Source organism: Penicillium antarcticum, assembly GCF_028974205.1.
Source record: "Penicillium antarcticum strain IBT 31339 chromosome Unknown utg000010l_segment0_segment0, whole genome shotgun sequence".
NCBI lineage: Eukaryota > Fungi > Ascomycota > Eurotiomycetes > Eurotiales > Aspergillaceae > Penicillium > Penicillium antarcticum.
In genome coordinates, this window is record NW_026695308.1 from 866,716 (window position 1) to 887,089 (window position 20,374).

At 41.4% G+C, this 20,374-nt stretch overlaps 2 protein-coding genes across 2 annotated transcripts; both read left to right on the forward strand.

Moving 5' to 3' along the window:
* Window positions 1–645: 645 nt before the first annotated feature.
* Window positions 646–1,338, forward strand: N7508_011210 (uncharacterized protein; the record flags this gene model as incomplete). The annotated part of the gene is made up of 1 exon (XM_058469270.1): window positions 646–1,338. One exon carries the CDS (start codon window positions 646–648, stop codon window positions 1,336–1,338), a length of 693 nt encoding a protein of 230 aa, XP_058314248.1.
* A 2,189-nt stretch (window positions 1,339–3,527) lies between these two features.
* Window positions 3,528–4,370, forward strand: N7508_011211 (uncharacterized protein; the record flags this gene model as incomplete). The annotated part of the gene is made up of 1 exon (XM_058469271.1): window positions 3,528–4,370. The coding sequence occupies one exon, from the start codon at window positions 3,528–3,530 to the stop codon at window positions 4,368–4,370; it is 843 nt and encodes a 280-aa protein (XP_058314249.1).
* Between the last annotated feature and the right edge of the window lie 16,004 nt (window positions 4,371–20,374).

The following is a 20,374-nucleotide window of genomic DNA, read 5'->3' on the forward strand; positions in this document are numbered from 1 at the left end:
ACCTGGGAGGGAAGTCGCCCTCCGACGATCAAAAGTGGACGCCAAACTTAGAGGCAGTACGGGCCTCAATACGATTCGCCATAGCCACAGGCCGCCTCGAGGCCACTTAACCCCGCCGACGAACATAAATCACCTCTTTCATTCTAACCTAACCCACCAACCACCTCGTGCTACTCATCGTGGACGCGCTTCAACTGCCGAAGATAGGATGTTGAACACTTGGAGAAGCGCCTTCAAGCCAGTCTACTAACCGCATTACTAACCCACGAGCATCCGCTGCGACACTGCATGCTGAGAATGACAAATACGCCAAGGTCTTGTGTATGGGCTCCAATGAGTCACAGAATTGTATATACTAAGACATGTATAGTAGTTTAGCGATAGTTGCCCTTTTGGCTCAGCCGCCGGGCGTTAATGAATTGTGTGTGTGTGTATATCGGATCATTCAATAGAATTTGACGATAATGATGAGGTTTCTCTACCTGATAATAACCACTTGGAAGAAGGGAGATTTACTCAGAGGCGTTTATCTGGGCGTGTTCCAAAGCGCTTGAGACGGGATATGGATTTTGTATATCTTTAATAGAAACAAGAATTAAACAAGCTCCTTCCAATATCTAAATTCCTTTTTACCCGTACTCAGCTATGTCGACTGGAATAAAAAACGCCGGTTTCCTTTTGGGGTACCACTCCATTCCCGAGCCGATCAATGCAGCCATTATCAACGTTCCTCTCCATCGTCTGAAAGAACTGTTTCCCGGCATTCAACGCTCTACAGCTATGGCTGTCATGTTTTCCTACCACCCAGATAGCCCATCCAAGCGAAGAGTCTTGTTGATTAAGCGAAACGGCAAGGAAAGCTCATGGGGTAATACCTGGGAGACAGGAGGAGGAACTCCAGACGAGGAGGACCCGACCATCATCCATTCCGCAGCCCGAAAAAACGGGGAGGAGACGCAAATTTGGCCTTCGAGAATTGCTGGCAATGCTTTCACGTGTTCTTTCTATCACAGGGATAGAAAAACCGGCAATATAGTCCTCATGCGCACGCTCGGATTCATCATAATCGACAATGAAGAGACGATGGCGCAACGAGTCTGGTCCAGCGAGATGAAACAGCCGGTCGGCCAAAGTTCCGTTGAGATCAGTGATGAGCATCTCGACCATTGCTGGTTCACTGAGGACGAAGTTCGCAGCGCTGCTCTATACGAGCAAGCCACTTCACAGGACCCATTAGCTATGCTTCTGGCCAAAAGGGACATGGTTTTACTTGCCTTTGAGCTGTTCAGACAATCCCAACGCGAGAAATGGCCATCTTCAATAGATATAGTGCGCTAGGGCATGGCGGCAATGGAAGGGGAACTTTGCAAAATGAATGAGATCCTTGTGAGCCCTCAAACAGCCAAATGGAGAAATCCCGGCACTTTATTTTCGGATTTTGATCATTTGTCAGAGCTTTAAAGCGGTAACTTACCGCTAGCAGTTGACTGGTCGCAGGGGAAATCCACTCATGCAAATTGTAAGTCAATTTGGGCTATTTGGGAATCTGGTGTTGTTATTACCGATTATCGACGCATGGCCCGTGGGTAATTCACCATGCCCTCGATCGCATGACTTCCTATTCAGTCAATCAGTCCTTTCATCTTGAATTGGTTCGCATGATCTCATTCGTCCTGAATGCATACCAGTTCGTAAACTATTAGCTTGTTCTGATAACGTATTTCACTACCGAGCTGGACACACCACCGAGCTGGACACCCCAAAACACCATAGTAAATGAGATAAATTACAACTTGATATCTCAGCAAGCACGTTGTTGTTTGATTTCTTCGTTATTCGATAGCTATCGATAAGGATTTTAAACACTATATATTAGTTTTAAGAAAATCGAAAAGCTGCATCATCATGGTATTGAAAATTACGTTGCTGAAAGCCAGAAATATATATATCTCAAATCACAAAGTCGTATATATTTTCTAAAGTCCTTGAAGAGGCCATATATCACCTAGAAAGTATTAAGCTATTAGGAAAGTTCCATATAGAAAACCTTTGTTGAGATTTTAAGTTGTAATTTATCGCATTTACTATGGTGTTTTAGGGTGTCCAGCTCGGTGGTGTGTCCAGCTCGGTAGTGAAATACGTTAATGTTTAAAATGTTGCTTTGCAGTAATTGGTAAATCAAGAGACTTGGAAAGTGACTCTCCATGATGTATTGCCGTCTGGCTGTTTCTCTTGAGGCAATGCAGGTGTAGTGGAAAAGTCGGCATCAAAAATTGATGGAGGTGAAGTCCTGGTTTATTTACGCGGATGCGGGCAGGCCACGTCAGCAGAAAACTAAGTTCGGAAGTTCTCAAGCCAAGAATAGGTGGTTGCGGCTCAAATATTTTTCAGCTGGAGTGGATCTTTGCTATAATCAATAAATCAAAGTTCTATTAACCTGTTGCAGCCTATCTAGTATCGAATAGCTATGCAGGCGCTTCTTTCCAGTTGAAGCAAGAACTCGTGTCCCGTACGCCTGATCATGCTCCAGTACAGAAAAATAGGCTGGTCTCGAAGCGAGAGAGAGCACCAGCCCTACATGTAAATCAAAACCGTGAACCCAAACCCCCAATACAAATGAGAGTCTCAGTGCTGTAAGCCGCTGAGTATACAATGAATGCGTGGATGCACCGTCCACCTCCCCTGTCCTTATCTCACATCCCATATAAACTCCTCTCGATCTCGATGACAGCCAATTCTTGCTGCAGCAAGATCAAACCCCGTTCTCCGACATCCTCACTTCAGCTTCAATTGCTGCTTATCGTGCGTCAGGCCGAGCATGGGCCTGAGTACAGTCCGGCAGCGTGTATTTGAATAGCTGAGTGAGGTTCTCTCCATCCTCAAACGTCGGCGCAAGCGGTGGTGAGTACCTAGCGTCTTCGGGACTCTGCTCCATGACCTTAGTGGGGTCTCCAGTTTCGTCATCGGACTCTTCCTGCTGAGTGTGTTGAAACTGAGCAAGCAGGCCGGTTTGATGCATGAATTTGGCGACGTAGCGGATCGCCAGCGGGTCGGATACTGGAGTGTCGTAGTCAGGCCCAGCACTACCCCGATGCCCTCAAGTGCCTACAACCGCAACCACACACGACATTCTGCATGAAATCTGGACGTCTGTTGAACCAACACTTCCAGCACATATTCGTACATTTGCACAGAATATCGAACTCGTGCGCAAATCAAAAAGTGACTGCGAAGCTGATGCGATATTGCGCAGCCGGTCTACTCAACACGCGTGCCCGGTCGACCAAGAACTGGCTAATCATCAGTACCCTGCTTCTGACTCGGAAAATGAGGCCCCGCATCTTTTACAAAATGCAGATGATTCTCTGAGTAAAGAAACGCTTCTAGCTGCTATTTTTACAATAAGTCGACGTTGGATAAAGGAAGCGCAGGACGCTCAGTGCCGAATCACCACTCTCGCTTCATTTTCTTCTCTCCCTCTATCCCTCCGACCGCAGAAACTCCAACATCTTCACATGACTGACAATATGCTGTATGAATCTTCTGGTCTCAAATCCTTTCCGGCGTCTATCCTGCAAAACTGGCAAGATCATATTAAGAACATTTCCAAGCTCACGGACCAAGATCCATACGCCGAAACATCAGCCGTCTGCGTACAGGACCTTGATGACTTCAATCTTGAAGGCGTCGACGACGTCCTGGTCCCCGTGCTCACGGACTCAGATCCACTCCCTGACTTGCAGCAGCGTCGCTTGAGAGTGGGGCAAAACCCGACGGGCGCTTCAATAACCTTACTCGTGTGCGAGATCATCCCCCTAAATGAGAAACAACGCATCGCCGTGGAAAGGGTACTGGCCGAAGTACTCATCTGCGCCAATCATCCGTATGATTCTTCGCAGCGGAAACAAACCCTCCTCTACGTAGGAGGTGAAGGTGGAGTGGGCAAGAGCCAGATAATCAAAGCGATTGTCGCCGCGATGGATCTGATCCGCCGCAAGAACGAGATCATCCTGATGGCCCCAACAGGCGCAGCGGCCGATGTCATTGGAGGAAGCACATATCATACATCCCTTGGGATTTCTTTAAACCGGTATCGACGAACCGGAGTGGGACCAAGGGTCCGCAGGCTATGGTCGCGAAAAACAATTATGATCATAGACGAGGTAAGCATGGTGGATCTCTCCGCACTCAGCATTATCAACACCCACTGCAAGATCGCGCGATACCTTGATAGATCCTCTCCAGACCTCTTCGGTGGTCTGCCCATGGTTATTCTCATGGGAGATTTTTACCGATTACCGCCAGTCCAGGGCCAAACCTTGTGGAAACTCCCAAGGAATGAAACCGATCAGGACGGAAAACTTATCTGATCCCAATTCAAGCAAGTCATCATCCTCCATGAGCAAATGCGACAGGTAGAAGACTTACCGTATCGAAATCTGCTAACACGAGCGAGGACTGGCACTCTCACGAATGATGATATGTTGACGTTGAGCTCGAAAGTAATCACTTCACTAGCCGATCCTCATCTGCAAACCCCAACAGCAGTCGTGAAGCTAAATGCTCTTCGACAAGTCATAAATCGTTTCCAGATCGAGCGTTTCGCTCGGGCGAGACATCAGAAAATCATCATTTTCCCAGCTCTCCACACCCACACAAGGTCCTCCGGGCCAACCGATTGAAAGTGATGCTCTAAATGACGACGAGGAGGAAACCCAAATAATTTGGCCAGACACATCTGATGATACTCGAACCTCACCACAACCGTATACTCCTACGCCAGGGACACGTTCCCAAAGACCACGAAAAACGTCCTAAACTGTTGCTGGACTTAAATATAACAATTGAAGTCTCTACATAACAAGTTCAATCCTGTTTTTCACGTTTTCGTTCTCCACGATCCGGGTATTAGTCATGCTGATGCCTTCCGTTAAGTTATTCGTCTATCTTGTTTAATATGCATGTGACTTACGACTCACCGATTCAACTCTTTATTTACACTTTACTTACTTACCAACCTCTTCTTTTCATCGTTTCAGGGCAGATGCGCGCCCCGCGCGCGTCTTTCCAGTATAGATACAGGTCTAACCCTAATGCATGAGTAGTGCGTATCAGGGTGACAGGACAATACCATCGGTACAGGGGATCCAACAGGGCAGGGATTTATGCGTCTACTGGTCCCCGACGGGAACTCTACTGGTCTATTAATAAAGGACTCCCATAGTAAATGAACCCTACTACTGGATTGCGCTGCATCCCACTTACCCGCATGGGACAGGAAATCGGGATCAAGGCCCTTGCTTGTTTCACAGGACAAGAGTGTATGAACTTGCGTCGTCTCGGGTTTTATGAAGATAATCGGCGTATTTGCCGTAATGCAAGGGTAATCTCATGATCGGCAGCATCTTTTCGCCCATACGGCTCGAACACCACAATCAGACTTTGCAGCTAGCTTTTCTGGTTCATAGCGAGCCTAGCAATACTACAATTGCTCTCTGACCTTAACAAGCTTATCGTTCTGATCAAACCCGGCCGTAGCCGTCCGACCACAAAATCATCCAATAAGCCCTCTTCCGACAAAGAAAATTGTTAGGAGAATATAGGTCAGCATAGAGGAAACAGGTATACTGAAAGTTTCCGCCGCAATCTTGAGTTTGGAGTCAACTATTATTGGACAATAAGCATCCTGTATTTACCCATTCAGGTCAACACTGAAGGTAAGGTATTGCAAACTTCGGAATAATCGTCGTCGCATGTCGCTAAGTCGTTGAAATGGAGTGCTTGGAAGACAAGCGATGCAATTGCTCGTAAAGCACAAGGCTTCGTGTCATTCGTGTAGTTCTGCCTTCAAAATCTGTATTATAACTAAATGTGATTTCCTCACCGGCGTCGATGTCCCGAGTTGCAAAAGATGAGATGACCTCATCGCTAGTAACGGAGATTTTTGGATTTGGTATACAGGAATGGTTGAAATGGGAATGAAGAGGATATAGGCCATGGGCTGAAGGCTTGCTTGGATCTGAGGCCGTGATGTCGAAGAGTTCTCGGCGAAGGCTTCACTGAAAATTCGAAAACCCCTCAACCCATTGTCCCGAAGAAGTAGAAACTTTTCTTTCTGGGTGCGTAGTAGTTTTCGAAAGACCATTATAACATGCGGTTACATGATTTCGGTATGCGGCCTTGGGATAACGAAGAGTGGCTTTCGCTCAATACTCGGGATCCTCGCTCAATGCGTTTTGTGGCGAAAGAACCCCATCCTTTGCCGAAAGATTGGCGTAGCCCCAATGGTGTATTGCTGGGTATTTGTAAGCGGCGATATGCTTGCAAGGCAGTTTGTTTGTCTCAATATCAGAATATGGAATAGGTTACCAACGATGATTAGAGATATCTCGCCTAAGGTTGACATTCTATGGGTGGGACTGGGTTATCGCGGGTTTGGGGTAGCTTGGGCAATAATAAATAGTCGTGTCTTCTAGGAATGACTGTGGGGGTCCGCCATTCGTCCGGCGTGAGCTCTCGCTCGACACACAACACGATAATATCTTATCGCAACAGTATCAACCACGACGTCCAGTCTGGTCTGTAAATTAACTTCGACTACCTCCAACTTTCTTGGGACAATACAGTTGTCTAACAATTTGGATTCCCAGACCAGTGTGATGCTGGAGCCAGGCGAAGACGAAGATGACGAAGGTGCACGGTATCTCGGAAAAGATTTGTCGTTTGCTAAACATCAGTGCGCTTGTACTCTTGAATGGCCTTTTGGAATATTCATGCAGATCTGAGGGGTTAATTCTGCTCATACTAGGGCCTTTTCGTGGGGCTTTGTCTATTCCTGCAGGTGGCGCTGGCGTGGCGCGTCTTTTTAACCGTGCCCGTGATATATGTCTCTATCGCCGGTCACGGCTAGGGTCAGACACTAAGAAAGAATTGATGATACATCAATGCGCATCAAGGTTCAAAATTAAACAAGGAAAGGTTGGTTTGGCAAAGGAATTCCTTTAGCAGGGGGGCTGCTACAATTGATCAAGAACGACCTTCTCTTTACCCACTCAAGAGACCTCGATCAGTACGAGCCCATCAGCGATGGATAAGATGATGAAGAGGAGGACGAGAATGAGATGGGGATGAGCTATCTGCTACACGACTCGACATCCAAGTAACACGAACCAGGCGAAAGCAACCTAGGCATGTTTGTAGTGCTTGCATATCCGCCGGGCTCCGCACATTATCGCGCGGAGGGCACCATAGGACTCTCATGAGCTCCACGTGGATTTTGTGATCGTATTATGGTCTCCGATCTCCAAATTTGCGGAGACGAAGAGGATGAACCCGCGGATCCTTGCGGAAATGCCACCGCCTAATCTTCCGACAATGTACCATTCTAGACCAAAACAAAGGTTTTTTTGATATATTTCAAGCTAGAGAATCTGGACCCGGAGAGCCCAGAATACCATAAAATCGTTATCTTCAGATACAACCGGATGCAAACGGTGCCAATCAGATCCTCTCCTCCTACGATCACAACCGATGCACCCACAGAAGACCCAATGGATGATGTGTGGCACGAAACCAGTGAACACAGTGATAACGAAATTACTCATCAATGAAACCGTAATGCTTCAATACAACGCACACAAGTCGTGGTCGGTGATGGCCACGTTTCTCAGAGGCAAAAAGGGCTTAGAAGCGGACATCGTCGCAGTGCAGGAACCGTGGAGAAACGAACAGCAACATACGACCCACCAATCAGCAACTGCAACATTCCAACTATTATACCCAGCAAAGGAAACACAACGCGAAGGAGACCGAAGCGGGGATGAGAACCAGGATTCAGACCGTCGCCAGCCGGGCGTATGTTTATTTGTATCCAGGAAGATCGACCCAGGCACTTGGTCTTGCCAACTCATCTCACAGGACTACCAGCTGTTGAAGCTCATAAGAGCCCACATGGGTAGAAAGGGGTCAGATTTATCGTATACAGCATGTATAACAGGCTAGGAAGCAATACTTTGGCCCAGCTAGGAAATGAAATGGGTAAACGCCCTCACGCAGAACATGTTGTGCTGAAGACATGAACGCACGTCATCCAAGATGGGCAGAATAGGGACCAAGGTTGACAAGGAAGCCGAGCAACTTCTGGAGATTACTGATGAACAAGACCTCGAATTGCTTAACGAGGAAGAGGAAGCAACCTGGTCTCGAAACGACCAGTCATCGGTGATTGACCTTATCTTCATCAGCCCGTGCCTCACCAGCAGACTTGTCCGCTGCGAGCGAGCGTATGGCATTGAACACTCACCCGACCACTTCCCGATCAGAACAGTGCTTGGTATTAACACGCCTATACCCACACAGCAGAAGCGGAGAAACTGGAAAGCGACTGACAATAAAAAGCTGATTCAGACAATCGAGCAGAGGTTAGAAGCAAGTGACCTGTCTGAGGCAGGCCCACCGCAGATCGCGGCACAATGCCGAACACTGCTCGACCTTGTTCAATCGGCAATCGAACTGTCAACCCCGTGGGCAAAGCCGTCCAGGCCAACTTGCCCCTTGGGTGAAACACTTCCTGTCTAATCGAAGCACGAGAATTCGTATGGGCGAGGGCATCTCCCATCAAATTCCGATACTCACAGGGATCCCGCAAGAATCGCCCATTTCGCCAATTATCTATCTCCTCTACAACGCAGATCTTATTGAGAACTGCGGGAACGGCATAACCAGCAATGGTTGGGTGGGTGGATGATGTCTGCTTCATGGCCAAGGGAGACAGTGAGCGCGATATCACTAAGAAACTCAGAACGGCATGTCAAAACGCCGATCAGTGGCCAGAACGCATGCCTCTTGTCTTTGACCCGAAACAGTACGCCCCTCATGCACTTCGTGAACACTTGAGAGATCGACCCAAAATACACGCCGCTATCTCTACGGGGGCATACAGTATCAGCGACAAGGACAGCCGAACGCTACCCGGCAACTGGCTGGACTCCAGACTGGAATTCCATCACCACCGCGAAAAGGCGATTGCAAAGGCAAACGTGTCCCTCCAAGCGTTACAAAGCTTGGCAGGCTCAACGTGGGGGGCCTCTACTTCGGCTATGCGTAGAATCTATCAAGCGGTGATTATCCCGCAGATGCATTTTGGAGTGTCAGCATGGTATCAGCCTATGCTCGTTAGTAAGGCCAAGGCTCGCAGAATGAGCCAACCGTTCGTGGGCATCCAGAAGCGGGCCGCGTGCTTGATCAGTGAAGCATTCCAAACGGCAGCAGAGGCACTAAACATAGAACTGCACCTACCTCCAATTGCAATCCACATGAACTGGCTCGTGAGAGAGACAGCCCTACGGCTACGAACAGGACCGGTATTTGCTGTTCCACCATTGATGCTGCGACGTCTACCTGGGTACGAGAGAGACTGGGCTGGATGAACACCGATGGAAGCGCAAACTTGGAAAATGGGCGGATGCCTCACGCTCCCCTGGACACTTTGGGGAGAGAATGAGAGAGCCGCAGGACATTCGTCCAGCACCATGGCAAGCACCACCAGAAGTGATCATCGACGACAGAAGGTTGCAGTGGAACATCCTAATCAGATCCTGACGAAAGACCCAAGAGAAAGACCGCTGATTCTGTACACCGACGGGAGCGGGATCAAGGCAAAGACCGGAGCTGCAGCTGTCGTTGATCTTGAGGAACGAAACGCTCACAGCCAGATGAGAGACGATAGAACGTCCACTGTGTATGCGGCGGAACTTCGAGCCATTGAGTTGGCACTCGCGATGGTTCCGGGAAATACAGAGCCGTGGGCTTAGCAGGCGAAACATGGGGTCGTCATCTTCGTGGACAGCCAAGCGGCGCTGAGAGCACTTTGTCGACCGCGAATGCCTTCGGGCCAAGTCTATCTCACCGGGTGCCTTGACCTGATCCGGGAGCTTGAGGGCAGAGGCATTCAGAGTGAACTCAAATGGATCCATGCGCATTAAGGAGTGATCGGCAACGAGATCGTGGATCAACATGAGAAAAATGCAGCCCAGGAAACGGATGGGCCACAGAACCCCCTGAACAGGTATTTGCACCTTGCGGCCGCAGCTAAACGCCGAATTCGCAGTGAAGCGAAGCTGGAGTGGGACACGACGTGGTCAAAGGAAAAGACTAAGCGACCCACTAGACGCCTGATTGAAGCACTAACCAAGAAGACGCTAGACTACTGGTCGGGTTCGCGTAAAGCAACCAATTCGATTTTGATGCAGCTCCGTACCGAACGAATCGGCCTAGCAGCCTACCTGAGCCGCATCAAACGACACGAAACAGCGCGATATGGTTGTGACCTGAAGCAGTCAAAACCGTGGCCCACGCCCTGCTGGAGTGCCCGTTGCACCAGGACAAGCGAGACTGGATGAGAAGCGCTCTCTTAAGCCAGGGAGTCGGTCTCCACCGGGACGAACTCCTGACACGACCGGAGGCCCGCACAATTGTGGCCGAATTCATGGTCAAGACCGACCTATCAGGCCAATTTCATACAGTCGATTCAATGACTTTAGGCGAGGAGGAAAGAGACAACAAAGAAGCGTAGACAATGATCCCCTGGAACAGCGTGACGGAAGAAGAAGGATGGCGCCCAGTAGGAGTACAGTGCCAGGTCCACTGTACTCCCTCGATCCAAGCGAGCACGCGAGTGGCAGCCGACGGACTGGATGGTTACGGAGAAGCAGATTTGGGAACGGTGGGAAGGTGTGGAAATGGTGTGTGTACCTGATGAGGCCCGCGGGACCCTGGTCGCAGGTGGGCCAGGGGTAAATGACGTTTATTTAAGCTTTTCCTGGTGTTTGTCACGTTTGCGTCCATGCATTTCTTTTGTACTAGTACAGCACTCCCGCAAAGCAGCATGTTTTTAGAGCGAGCTACATCGGGCAAATAAATTCATCATCATATATAGTCTTAATACTATATAGTCTAGTACATATATATAGTCTATAAGCTATATGAGTCATGATCCATACAATCAAAAAGTTTTTAGTCATTTAAGTTTGTTCATATCTATGCTATTTTTAACGGGAAACAATTTAGTCATGTTAGTTCATATTTATTATAAAACTTCCGAATCACTAGAATAGCAGCAAATCAAAGTTCTTTATCAGCTCTATTAATTAATAGAGCAGGTGATTGTTTATTCAATGTAGGCATGTTTGCTACTTTATGATCCTTTGAAAATATAGATTTTAGTACGGTATTAGCACCATATTATGATAATGAAATTATAATTACAATTATATATATATATGTTCATTAAAAGGTGCTAAAGCTAAAATTTTCAAGTTAGTTTACATAGTTGACTACCTCAAGCTATAGAAAGTCCTACACTAGCATCAGCTTTAATACATACAGCTACTACGGCTACAGGAAGAGTATATTTAGTAGTGAGATCATCACCATTGATTGAATATAGTCCAGCTGTAATAGTTTTAAACGCTTATGATTAGGTCCAATAACTAAAGTATTCAATATTTTTATTCATAAATTATCCTAACAAGATATAAGATATTTATAATAAAGCTTTGTTTCACTCAATCAATTATGCTTTTGATAAAGCATAATTATTCTCAGGTGCTGGATCAGTTCTAGATGCTGTACCAGAAATTCAAGATTTTAGAAAATACAGTGGTTTGAGAGAATTCTTACCTCTGACATACTCAGTTATATTAACGTATTTCACAAGCGTGCCGCCATCTCCAAAAGTGTTCGATTGCTTCAAAAATGCTTTGCGCTACTATAAATGCTCATCGATACACATCCACTAGCAGTGGGAATTAAGTTTAATTGTCGTGGTTGAAACATGAAGCTGCAATCTAACGCATTTACTATGTGTTTTGGGGATTGGCGGCTCGCATGTGAATTACGTTAGCTTCAATAAGGTTGATAGTTGTACCTTTCATGGCAGGACACAGGACTTTATTCTAAACATTTTACATGGGAATTTTTCTACGGTCAATTCTACTTAGCTAGTACTATGGTTTACTATATAGCTATTATAGGTGCTATGTTTACTGAACTTTATTCAGCTAAAGTTTTATATGTAATAACTTTCCTAGCTAATCCCAATGGACCATTATCTAGTTATAAACATGCATATGAAGGTAATATACCCTCAAATTTACCTTCAACGATCTTATCTATTCTGTCTACATTCTGTGGCTATCTAAATAAAGGTATTTTTACAGGTCGGGTACACATTGTTTATTGGTAAAAGCTTATTTGTTTATCCTAGCTATGCAATTATACATAGGTACTGAATTTGCCATATCTGCATTCTGTTTACTATTACCGTTTGCATTACAATTTCTTTAAATAATGATTCAGTATTATTCTCTGAATTTTCACCTAAATCACTTATTAATTTTGAATTCTCAAGATTTGGTTGGAAAGTTTCATTTATTTTAATCAAAGATTCTATATAGAATTATGCTGTAAGAAATACACTATGCTATAGGCGTTCTTCAATCAGGGGGTCAAACAGCTAAAAGTCTTTCCACTTCTTTTACTTTATTAAATGATAACTTATCATCTAATAAATGACATGTACTATTATTTTGTTTTACCTAGTTATATTTCTTTTTAATCAGATATGCGCTCATAATGAAGTTTATGCTCAATACTATTGAGATTCATGGCGCATCCAGGCTAGATGCCTGACATATAAGGCATGAATCTAGTGATCAGCATTAGACCTACCAAGCAGAGTATGGATCAGGAGAAGGGTTCTCATTTATATAGGGTCTTTCACTTATGGAGAGAAAGATCAGATTTAAACAATCTCGTTGGCCTTGATATTGATGCGTCCCAATTCAGTAGACATCCAATTTCAACAAATACTATCTAATGCTCTGCCTTTAAGACGTGATACAGATATTCTGTTCTGTACTCGGAAAACTCGGGAATAGGTATCATAATCTTATTTTACTAAAACAAGAGACCCGGGTAATGGTCAAGACTGGTAAAGGCATAGCACTTTCACTGTCAGTGCGGGGGTTCAAATTCCCCTTAGATTAAAATAGATTAATCATATATAAGCGATTAGCACAAATTAATGTAGCCTTTATATAAGTTATGTTAAACAATATAAGTTATATCTATTCCATCTATACAATGCCTTCCCTGTTTATTATTAATAATTGCATTGTTAATATAAGTAATTATATTAGGTGGGTATAGTTCAGGCTATATGTGGCACATAATTCCATACCCTAGTTCAATACTACTATCATTATATAGCTATCCTTATTCCTTTCAAAGTCTACCTAGGTAGCTCAGTTATTTCAATTAGTTAAAGAAATGCATTATTTTTTAACAGAACTATTGTAGAACACAATAGTTTTAGATTCTTGTATTTCCTTTTTGCTTTATAGTAATGGAGATTAATGATAGTTCTATATTGAATAACACAATCGTAAGGAAATGAGAAACATATTAAAATTTGGTGTTAGTTTTAATTTTTAAATTATGAGCGAAAAGTCATAGTTAAATATATCACAATTAGAAAATAGTGCCAATTTTCTTTTTAAATATATAAGATTCAATTATAAAACCATGATAGCTTGCTGGTATGGTATAGCCTGTTAGATTTACATACATATATTTCTTCATTGAAGTAATTCATATATTGAAAACCATAAGACCATATCTTGTCTCAGTTAAATTTAAGTATAACTGTATGTTACTAAAGAATATTTCTTAAGGAGGAAACAGGTTAAGACACATATCGTGTTAGATTATTTCGAAACAACAATGGATTTTAATTAAGGAGAATTTGTTGTTTGTTAGATAATACCTTCAAAATTTAGTTAACTATAAAAATTTATAACGTAGTTCACGGGCGAATGGGCCACCGCAGAACATCACGTTAAATGCTGTTTTTGACAATCTTGTACCTCAACTATCAGGACCCGTTTAGATGGTAATCTTTAAGGTCATATATGGTTTAGTACCCAAGTGAAATTTAGGAGATTCTGGGGTGAAAATACACGATATATATATTTCTAGCTTATATGGCTAAATTACGACGTAATTTATGGTATTATTATTATGCGAATCTTAGAATCTTTTGAAATCCATATATATTATAGAGAGAGCCTACCTTTAGTAGTATACTTATGCTAGACTAAAGTTGTAGTTGTTGAGATATAAGATTGTCAAAATCAACATTTAATATGGTGTTCTGCGGTGGCCCACTCCGCCTGTGAATTACGTTATATCACTTGTGATTACTCATTCCAGGTTTTAGATTTAAAGGAGCAAAAAATTAATATATACAGATAGTCACATAATCAATCTTTCGGATTTAAGAGCCGAAATAGGAACATCTGAGCTACGAACCTAGATCTCTGCAAACTCGAGATTACTCAACTACAGTAACTAATCTGGGTAATGATAATGTAAATATTATAGCTACAAAGATAGATAAGGATAATGCTGATAATAATGATATCAAAAGCTAAATAATATTTTTGTATAACAAAATTGCTGGTTTATATAGGAACTCTGTATTTAATTTATTTTCAGGTTTCTTAGTACAATAGCAGTTGAATTTTGTATAGTGTGGGTCATAACATGATTCCCAATATCTCGTAAATAATTAGGCATAAGAACAACAGATATAGATAATAATACAAAGGAGTTGAAGTATTTAGATACTGAAGGCAGGGAATCTATCTGAAGTAGCAATATTAATAGAGAAGCCCCCTCATATAAATTCAACTCTATCTTGACCTATTTAAGTTTTTGGCTGTACGGTGGAATGTAATCATAAAAAGATATAGCCATCATGACTATAGGTATTACTGTGCCTATAGCTCATGTTGAGGTTATGTGCAAATAAATTAACAAACGTTGAAGCTTCGCTAGCATGGAAATTACGTAACAATTATCCGTTAACGTATTTCCCGGTCGAGCTGCGCACCCGGCCGAGCTGCACACCCCAAAACACCATATTAAATGCGATATTTTAGAACCGTATATCTCGACAACGACAAGCTTGCCCTATTTCATATCTAGTATATTGGGTATTCAGGATGTAATAAACTCTATATAAGAGTTTAAGGTAGATTCAATGATTCTTTTATTCCGTTTCAATAAAATACACTGTATTTTAACTATTTCAGCTAGAAATATATATCATTCAACAATCACACCTCTAAGATTCAGTGGGGCCCTAGAATCATGCGAGACATGCTACAAAGTGTTTAAAATTACCAAAAGACCCCATAATAGCCTATGGTTATTAAGATATGAAGTTGTAATTTATCGCATTTAATATGGTGTTTTGGGGTGCGCAGCTCGGCCGGGTGCGCAGCTCGACCGGGAAATACGTTATTCAAGGTTTCTGATATTGTGTTCCACAGAAATGCATGCTTATAATACATACCCGTCCAAAACTGTTTACCCATTCCACTTTTTGGGGCTCCCCTTCCAAAAAAATATATATCACTTGCTTCCTATTTAACTCCACCGTTTTATGGTCCATGATTATGCAGACCTTTCTTTTCTATCAACAAGCTTAATGGCCGGCCGCACTTTCAAAATCTCGCTCAATACTTTGTATAATAACTCTTAACCTTCCGTACTGCTTCCAAACGTCTACCCTTACTTAATATCCTCAAAGGATATCTGTCTTCGATTGATCTAATGTTTTCCAAGCTTCCACCAAGCATTTTTTTTTTTAAAAAAAATGTCAATCAAATCTCCTTTCTTCCCGTGCCAATAAGCTCTGGAAAGACCTCAAAAAGTTTCAATCTTAACTAGCACCATACCGGTTCACTTAGGTTTAAATCAGGCGAGTGCGCGGGCCAATCCTCAAAGTGTACTCCCCGCGGTTTAAACCGCACTTTTGTTAACTCTGCTGGGTGACTCTGCGCGTTATCTTGCTGAAATACTGTTCCAGAGGTGTAGATTGGTAGCAGTCTTTTATGGAGCGATTCGATAACCGAGTTTGCAGTATACCCCCTCCCCAAATGCGAGTTTTCGTCCCGTTGCACAAATATGGATTCTGTTCGACCACCAAGCCAGGTTTTAGCCCAATATATTTGCAAAATATTCTTTACATAAACCTTTGCATTTACAAGATCTTTTCGAAGGCCTTCCGAGGTCTTACGGAAGCACCATTGTGATCGAAAGTTTGAGTTTCGTTGCACCGAATTCTCGTCCGAGAAGAACCACGACTGAAAGCTTTTACGGCGCCATTTTCTTCCAAGTTCTAGCGATTCTTTTGCAAGAGAAGGCTTATTTGGTATCTTGCTTTTCAACCGGCGTTTTGATAAACCCAATTGCTTCAAAATCCGCCGTATAGTGGACCGAGACGGATAACCGGGGATCGGCGAACTAGCAAAACAAAAAAATGACAACCTCGAGAGCCTAGCCTAGTGGGACAGCCGGCTCGAGGAAGTGATTCGAAGGTTTATTGCTCTTTATAGCGTTGAAGCGTATTGAAGACACTTTTAAGCGTACAGCCGAAATCATTGTCCAGTTTAGACTGCAAAACCCCTGGCTTATTAGCGTAGGTAAATAGCTGACTTATGCTCATGACTTAGATACGTAGGGGTGTAGGAAGAAAAAAATAAAATGGTGGGTGGTTGGGGGGTGGGGGGCAATTTTTCAGTGTGGCAGTGGGTAATAGCTTTGACTTATATCTACACACTAGATGTATAACTCATAGCTAATGTAACTCCTGTTATAATTTGAATCGTCAAACATGAAAGCTGATAATGATGCTGATTGTCAGGAATAACTAAACTAATATTTGCTGGTGTTGGCAAACTAATGAAGTTTGAAGTAACCAGTCCTAATCATAGGTAATTAATTGTTCTCATCTCTTATTTACTTTTTGCTTTCTTTTTATATAATTACGTTCTATCTTTATTTATATTTAAGCATGTAAGAATAATCATAATTAAAAATTAAATATAGATATGTTGTGGCACATAATTTCATTTAGGTTTTTTGTTATTTGCTGACATTAAGTATTAATGTTGTGGAATCTATACAATCTTTTGTTCGGTGCTTTATTCAATATAATCTAGCTAATTTTAATGCGTTATACTTCTAGCTAAATGTTATATTTTTTTAGATATGAGTTTCTTTATCTATACCGTTAGTGTGTTTCTTTGCTAAATATGTGTTCTCAGCTGCTTTACAAGAAGCCTTTTGAATATTTATTCTTACAAGTGGTTTAATCAGTATTTTAAGTCCTGTATATTATTCTTCTATTGTAAAGACTGTGTTCTACGACGAGGGTTTCCTGCTTTTAGAGAAACTAAATAGTTGGTATATTTAATTCAATTTTGACTTTGCTTTATCTGGTTCATTAACAATAACATTGCAATATTTACTCTAATTATACTTTTATTTACGCTTATGCCTGACGATCACATGTGTCTATCATATTAATTAGCCATTGTATTTATTGATTTGCCGTACTGGAACGTGGTAATACGTTTAATGTGATTTGAATAATGAACTTGAGAGCTACACACTAAATTGCTTTTATAAATCGGTAAATAGATTAACGTATTGTGTAAACGATTGGAACATGTAAGCGAGTGGAACAGCTCGAACACCACCTTAAATGCGAAATTTATTGACGATATATACCGATAACCAACCCTTTTTATAATCCACTATTGTGGTTAGTATATTATTGTAGTAAAACTAGATAACTTAAAGAGTTTTAATAGAATAAAATAATGATTGAAGTTATTACGGTAAAATACAGTGTATTTTTGCATTTTTATATGCATATATATATTTCTCGGCCCTAGGGTGTCCAAATTATCTGAGATTGTATGAATATAATTAATAACTTATATGTAATATATTTTTAGTGTTAGACTTCTAATTATGCTACGAGCGTGGAACTTAAAAATTGTAATTTATCACCTTAAAGGTGGTGTTCGAGCTGTTCCACTCGTTTACACAATACGTTATAAGTCGTCAGTTTTCGTTTTTCATCCTAATTTAAAAACGTTCAGTAAAAGAAATCTATTAAAATTATTAGAATTATAGATAGATAATAGATTTAAGATTTAAGTATTCAATGGAATACCTTGATTATATAACTTATTCAAATAGAATGCCTAATTACTATAATATAATCAATCGATTTAATTCACGATATATGGGTTCAAGGCAATAAATCATACTGGGGGAATATATTTATTGTTTTTCTTTTAGAATTTTAGATAAACTAAGATTTGCTATTTCTAATTAACCACGAAGACTAAGTAACTAAATTAATGTATTAGTCTCTATTAACCATATCCAAAACTTATAATAATTATTAGCGACAATAGGCCATAAAGTAAATTAGTATTTACTATAAAGAGTTATTATTAGGGTAGCTATAAGTTTATAAGTAGTATTCTGGTTGTTTTGAAGCCTACTATCCTTATCATTAAAGTCTCAAACAAAGGTAGAATTTCAGAGTATATATCTAAAAATACCAGTAGGACCATTTAAAATAAAGATAGGCTATCCAAATAGCCTCGGAGAATACCTGAATAAGGATTTCGATAGCCTTTCCTGAGTATAAAAGAAATAAGAAGAAGAGGAATGTTATTGCTATTCAAACGAACAGAACGTAAATACCATAAACTTATTACCCGCTATCTAGAGGTATTTTTCTGATTTTTTTTACTAAATCGAGGAACCGATATGATATTATTTCGACAACAAGCTGATGGAACTTTATTTAATTAATGTACGTATGGTAAGAACTTGTTTAGAATTAGTTAGCACTTATTGAAGCTCAAGTTTTTGTAGTTTTAACTTGATCATTTCCTTTTTCGTAAGTACAGCTAGGACTTCCCCGTTTTACAAGATTATAGCCTACCAGATATTCAAGAGGACTTTTTTTAATTATCGTGATAACCACGTCCCTAAGCGTATTTACTCCTTTTAACAAAGAAGCGGGGGTAAAATCTAGAAGTTTAATTGATGTATTCTATTCATGTATTAATTTATAAAAAAGATATTATGTTATAGAAAACTTCAAGTCTATCTACGGAATAACTATAATAAACTTATTACTAAAATTTCCTAGAAAAGTTCAAACTTAAACAATATATTTGATACATTTAACATTTATAGTACGTAGTACTTCTTATCCCCGTTCCATGACCCTAACTTACTTACACTCTAGTCCTCGCCTTAGTCAGTATACAATTTTTATAGCTAAATATCTTAATGCCTAGACCCCTAGTCGACTTTTCAACAATGGCATCTTATAGAGAATTAAGTAAGCTATCTGATGAAGGTGCGCTTAAAGGTGCGCTTAAAGTTACCATATTTAAATCAAGCATGTTACGATACTTTATAGTAAATTAAGGTCCCTAGTTCGGCTGCTCTAGTATATATGCTTTGCATATTTTTTTTAAGCGTCTTCCTTATTTAGTTCTTTATTCCCTCGCTATTAGAGTAAACAATAATAATTAGGTTAAGTAGATCTTCTATATTCTATTTAAGTATTCCCACTTACGAGGCTTAATCCAATACATTATACTGATAGTATAACGGTAGCGTTTTCTAGTTCTAGTTTTCTTAATACCGAGCGTAAAAGAATACCTAATAAATTGCCTAATATCGTAATTAATAGCTTATAACTATTATAGCATATATGCTATATACTAAATAAGTAAATACCCTAAAATAAGTTCTTAGTACTTTAAATATAGCCATGCTTTTAGTATCGAAAAAAGTTTATATAAAGTTTAGGGTTATAGTCATGTACTAACCATACTTGAGGAATAGAGATTTAACATCGAAGGTGTCTAGATCGACTAGGTTTTCCTAAATCTATTGATAAATTCATATAAAATAAAACTTTTAAAACCGCAAATAATAACAATGCCGGTCGAACTAACGACTCTTCTAGTACGATACGTGCTAGCATAGTAGGAGCTCATGATATAAAGAATTTAATAGGTGAAATAGTGGCCAATTGCTATGTCGTGTGCTTAACTGTCTATAATACGCGTGACCATTATGAGAGCCTAAATTATTTACGTCCAGACTCTAGTCTAGCACTCCTAGGAATTTTAGTACCTATACTAGGCGCTATCTCTATTAGATAGCCCCCTGATATCCTACGTAGTCCTATTAAGCGATTCATGTCAAGATACTAGGTGCCCTTAGTCGGACTATAATTCGACACAGTCTTAACGCTGTGAGGTGAGACGGTATAATTAAACAGCGTGTAGCTACCCGAAAACTGCTTTAGACTTACCGCGAATAGGTTAGTTTTGCGGAGAAGGGAAAAGTTCATATTTCTTGATTAATACCCCATCGAACGCAGCTCTAATCCTTCCGATCAGTAGCATACAATATTTTT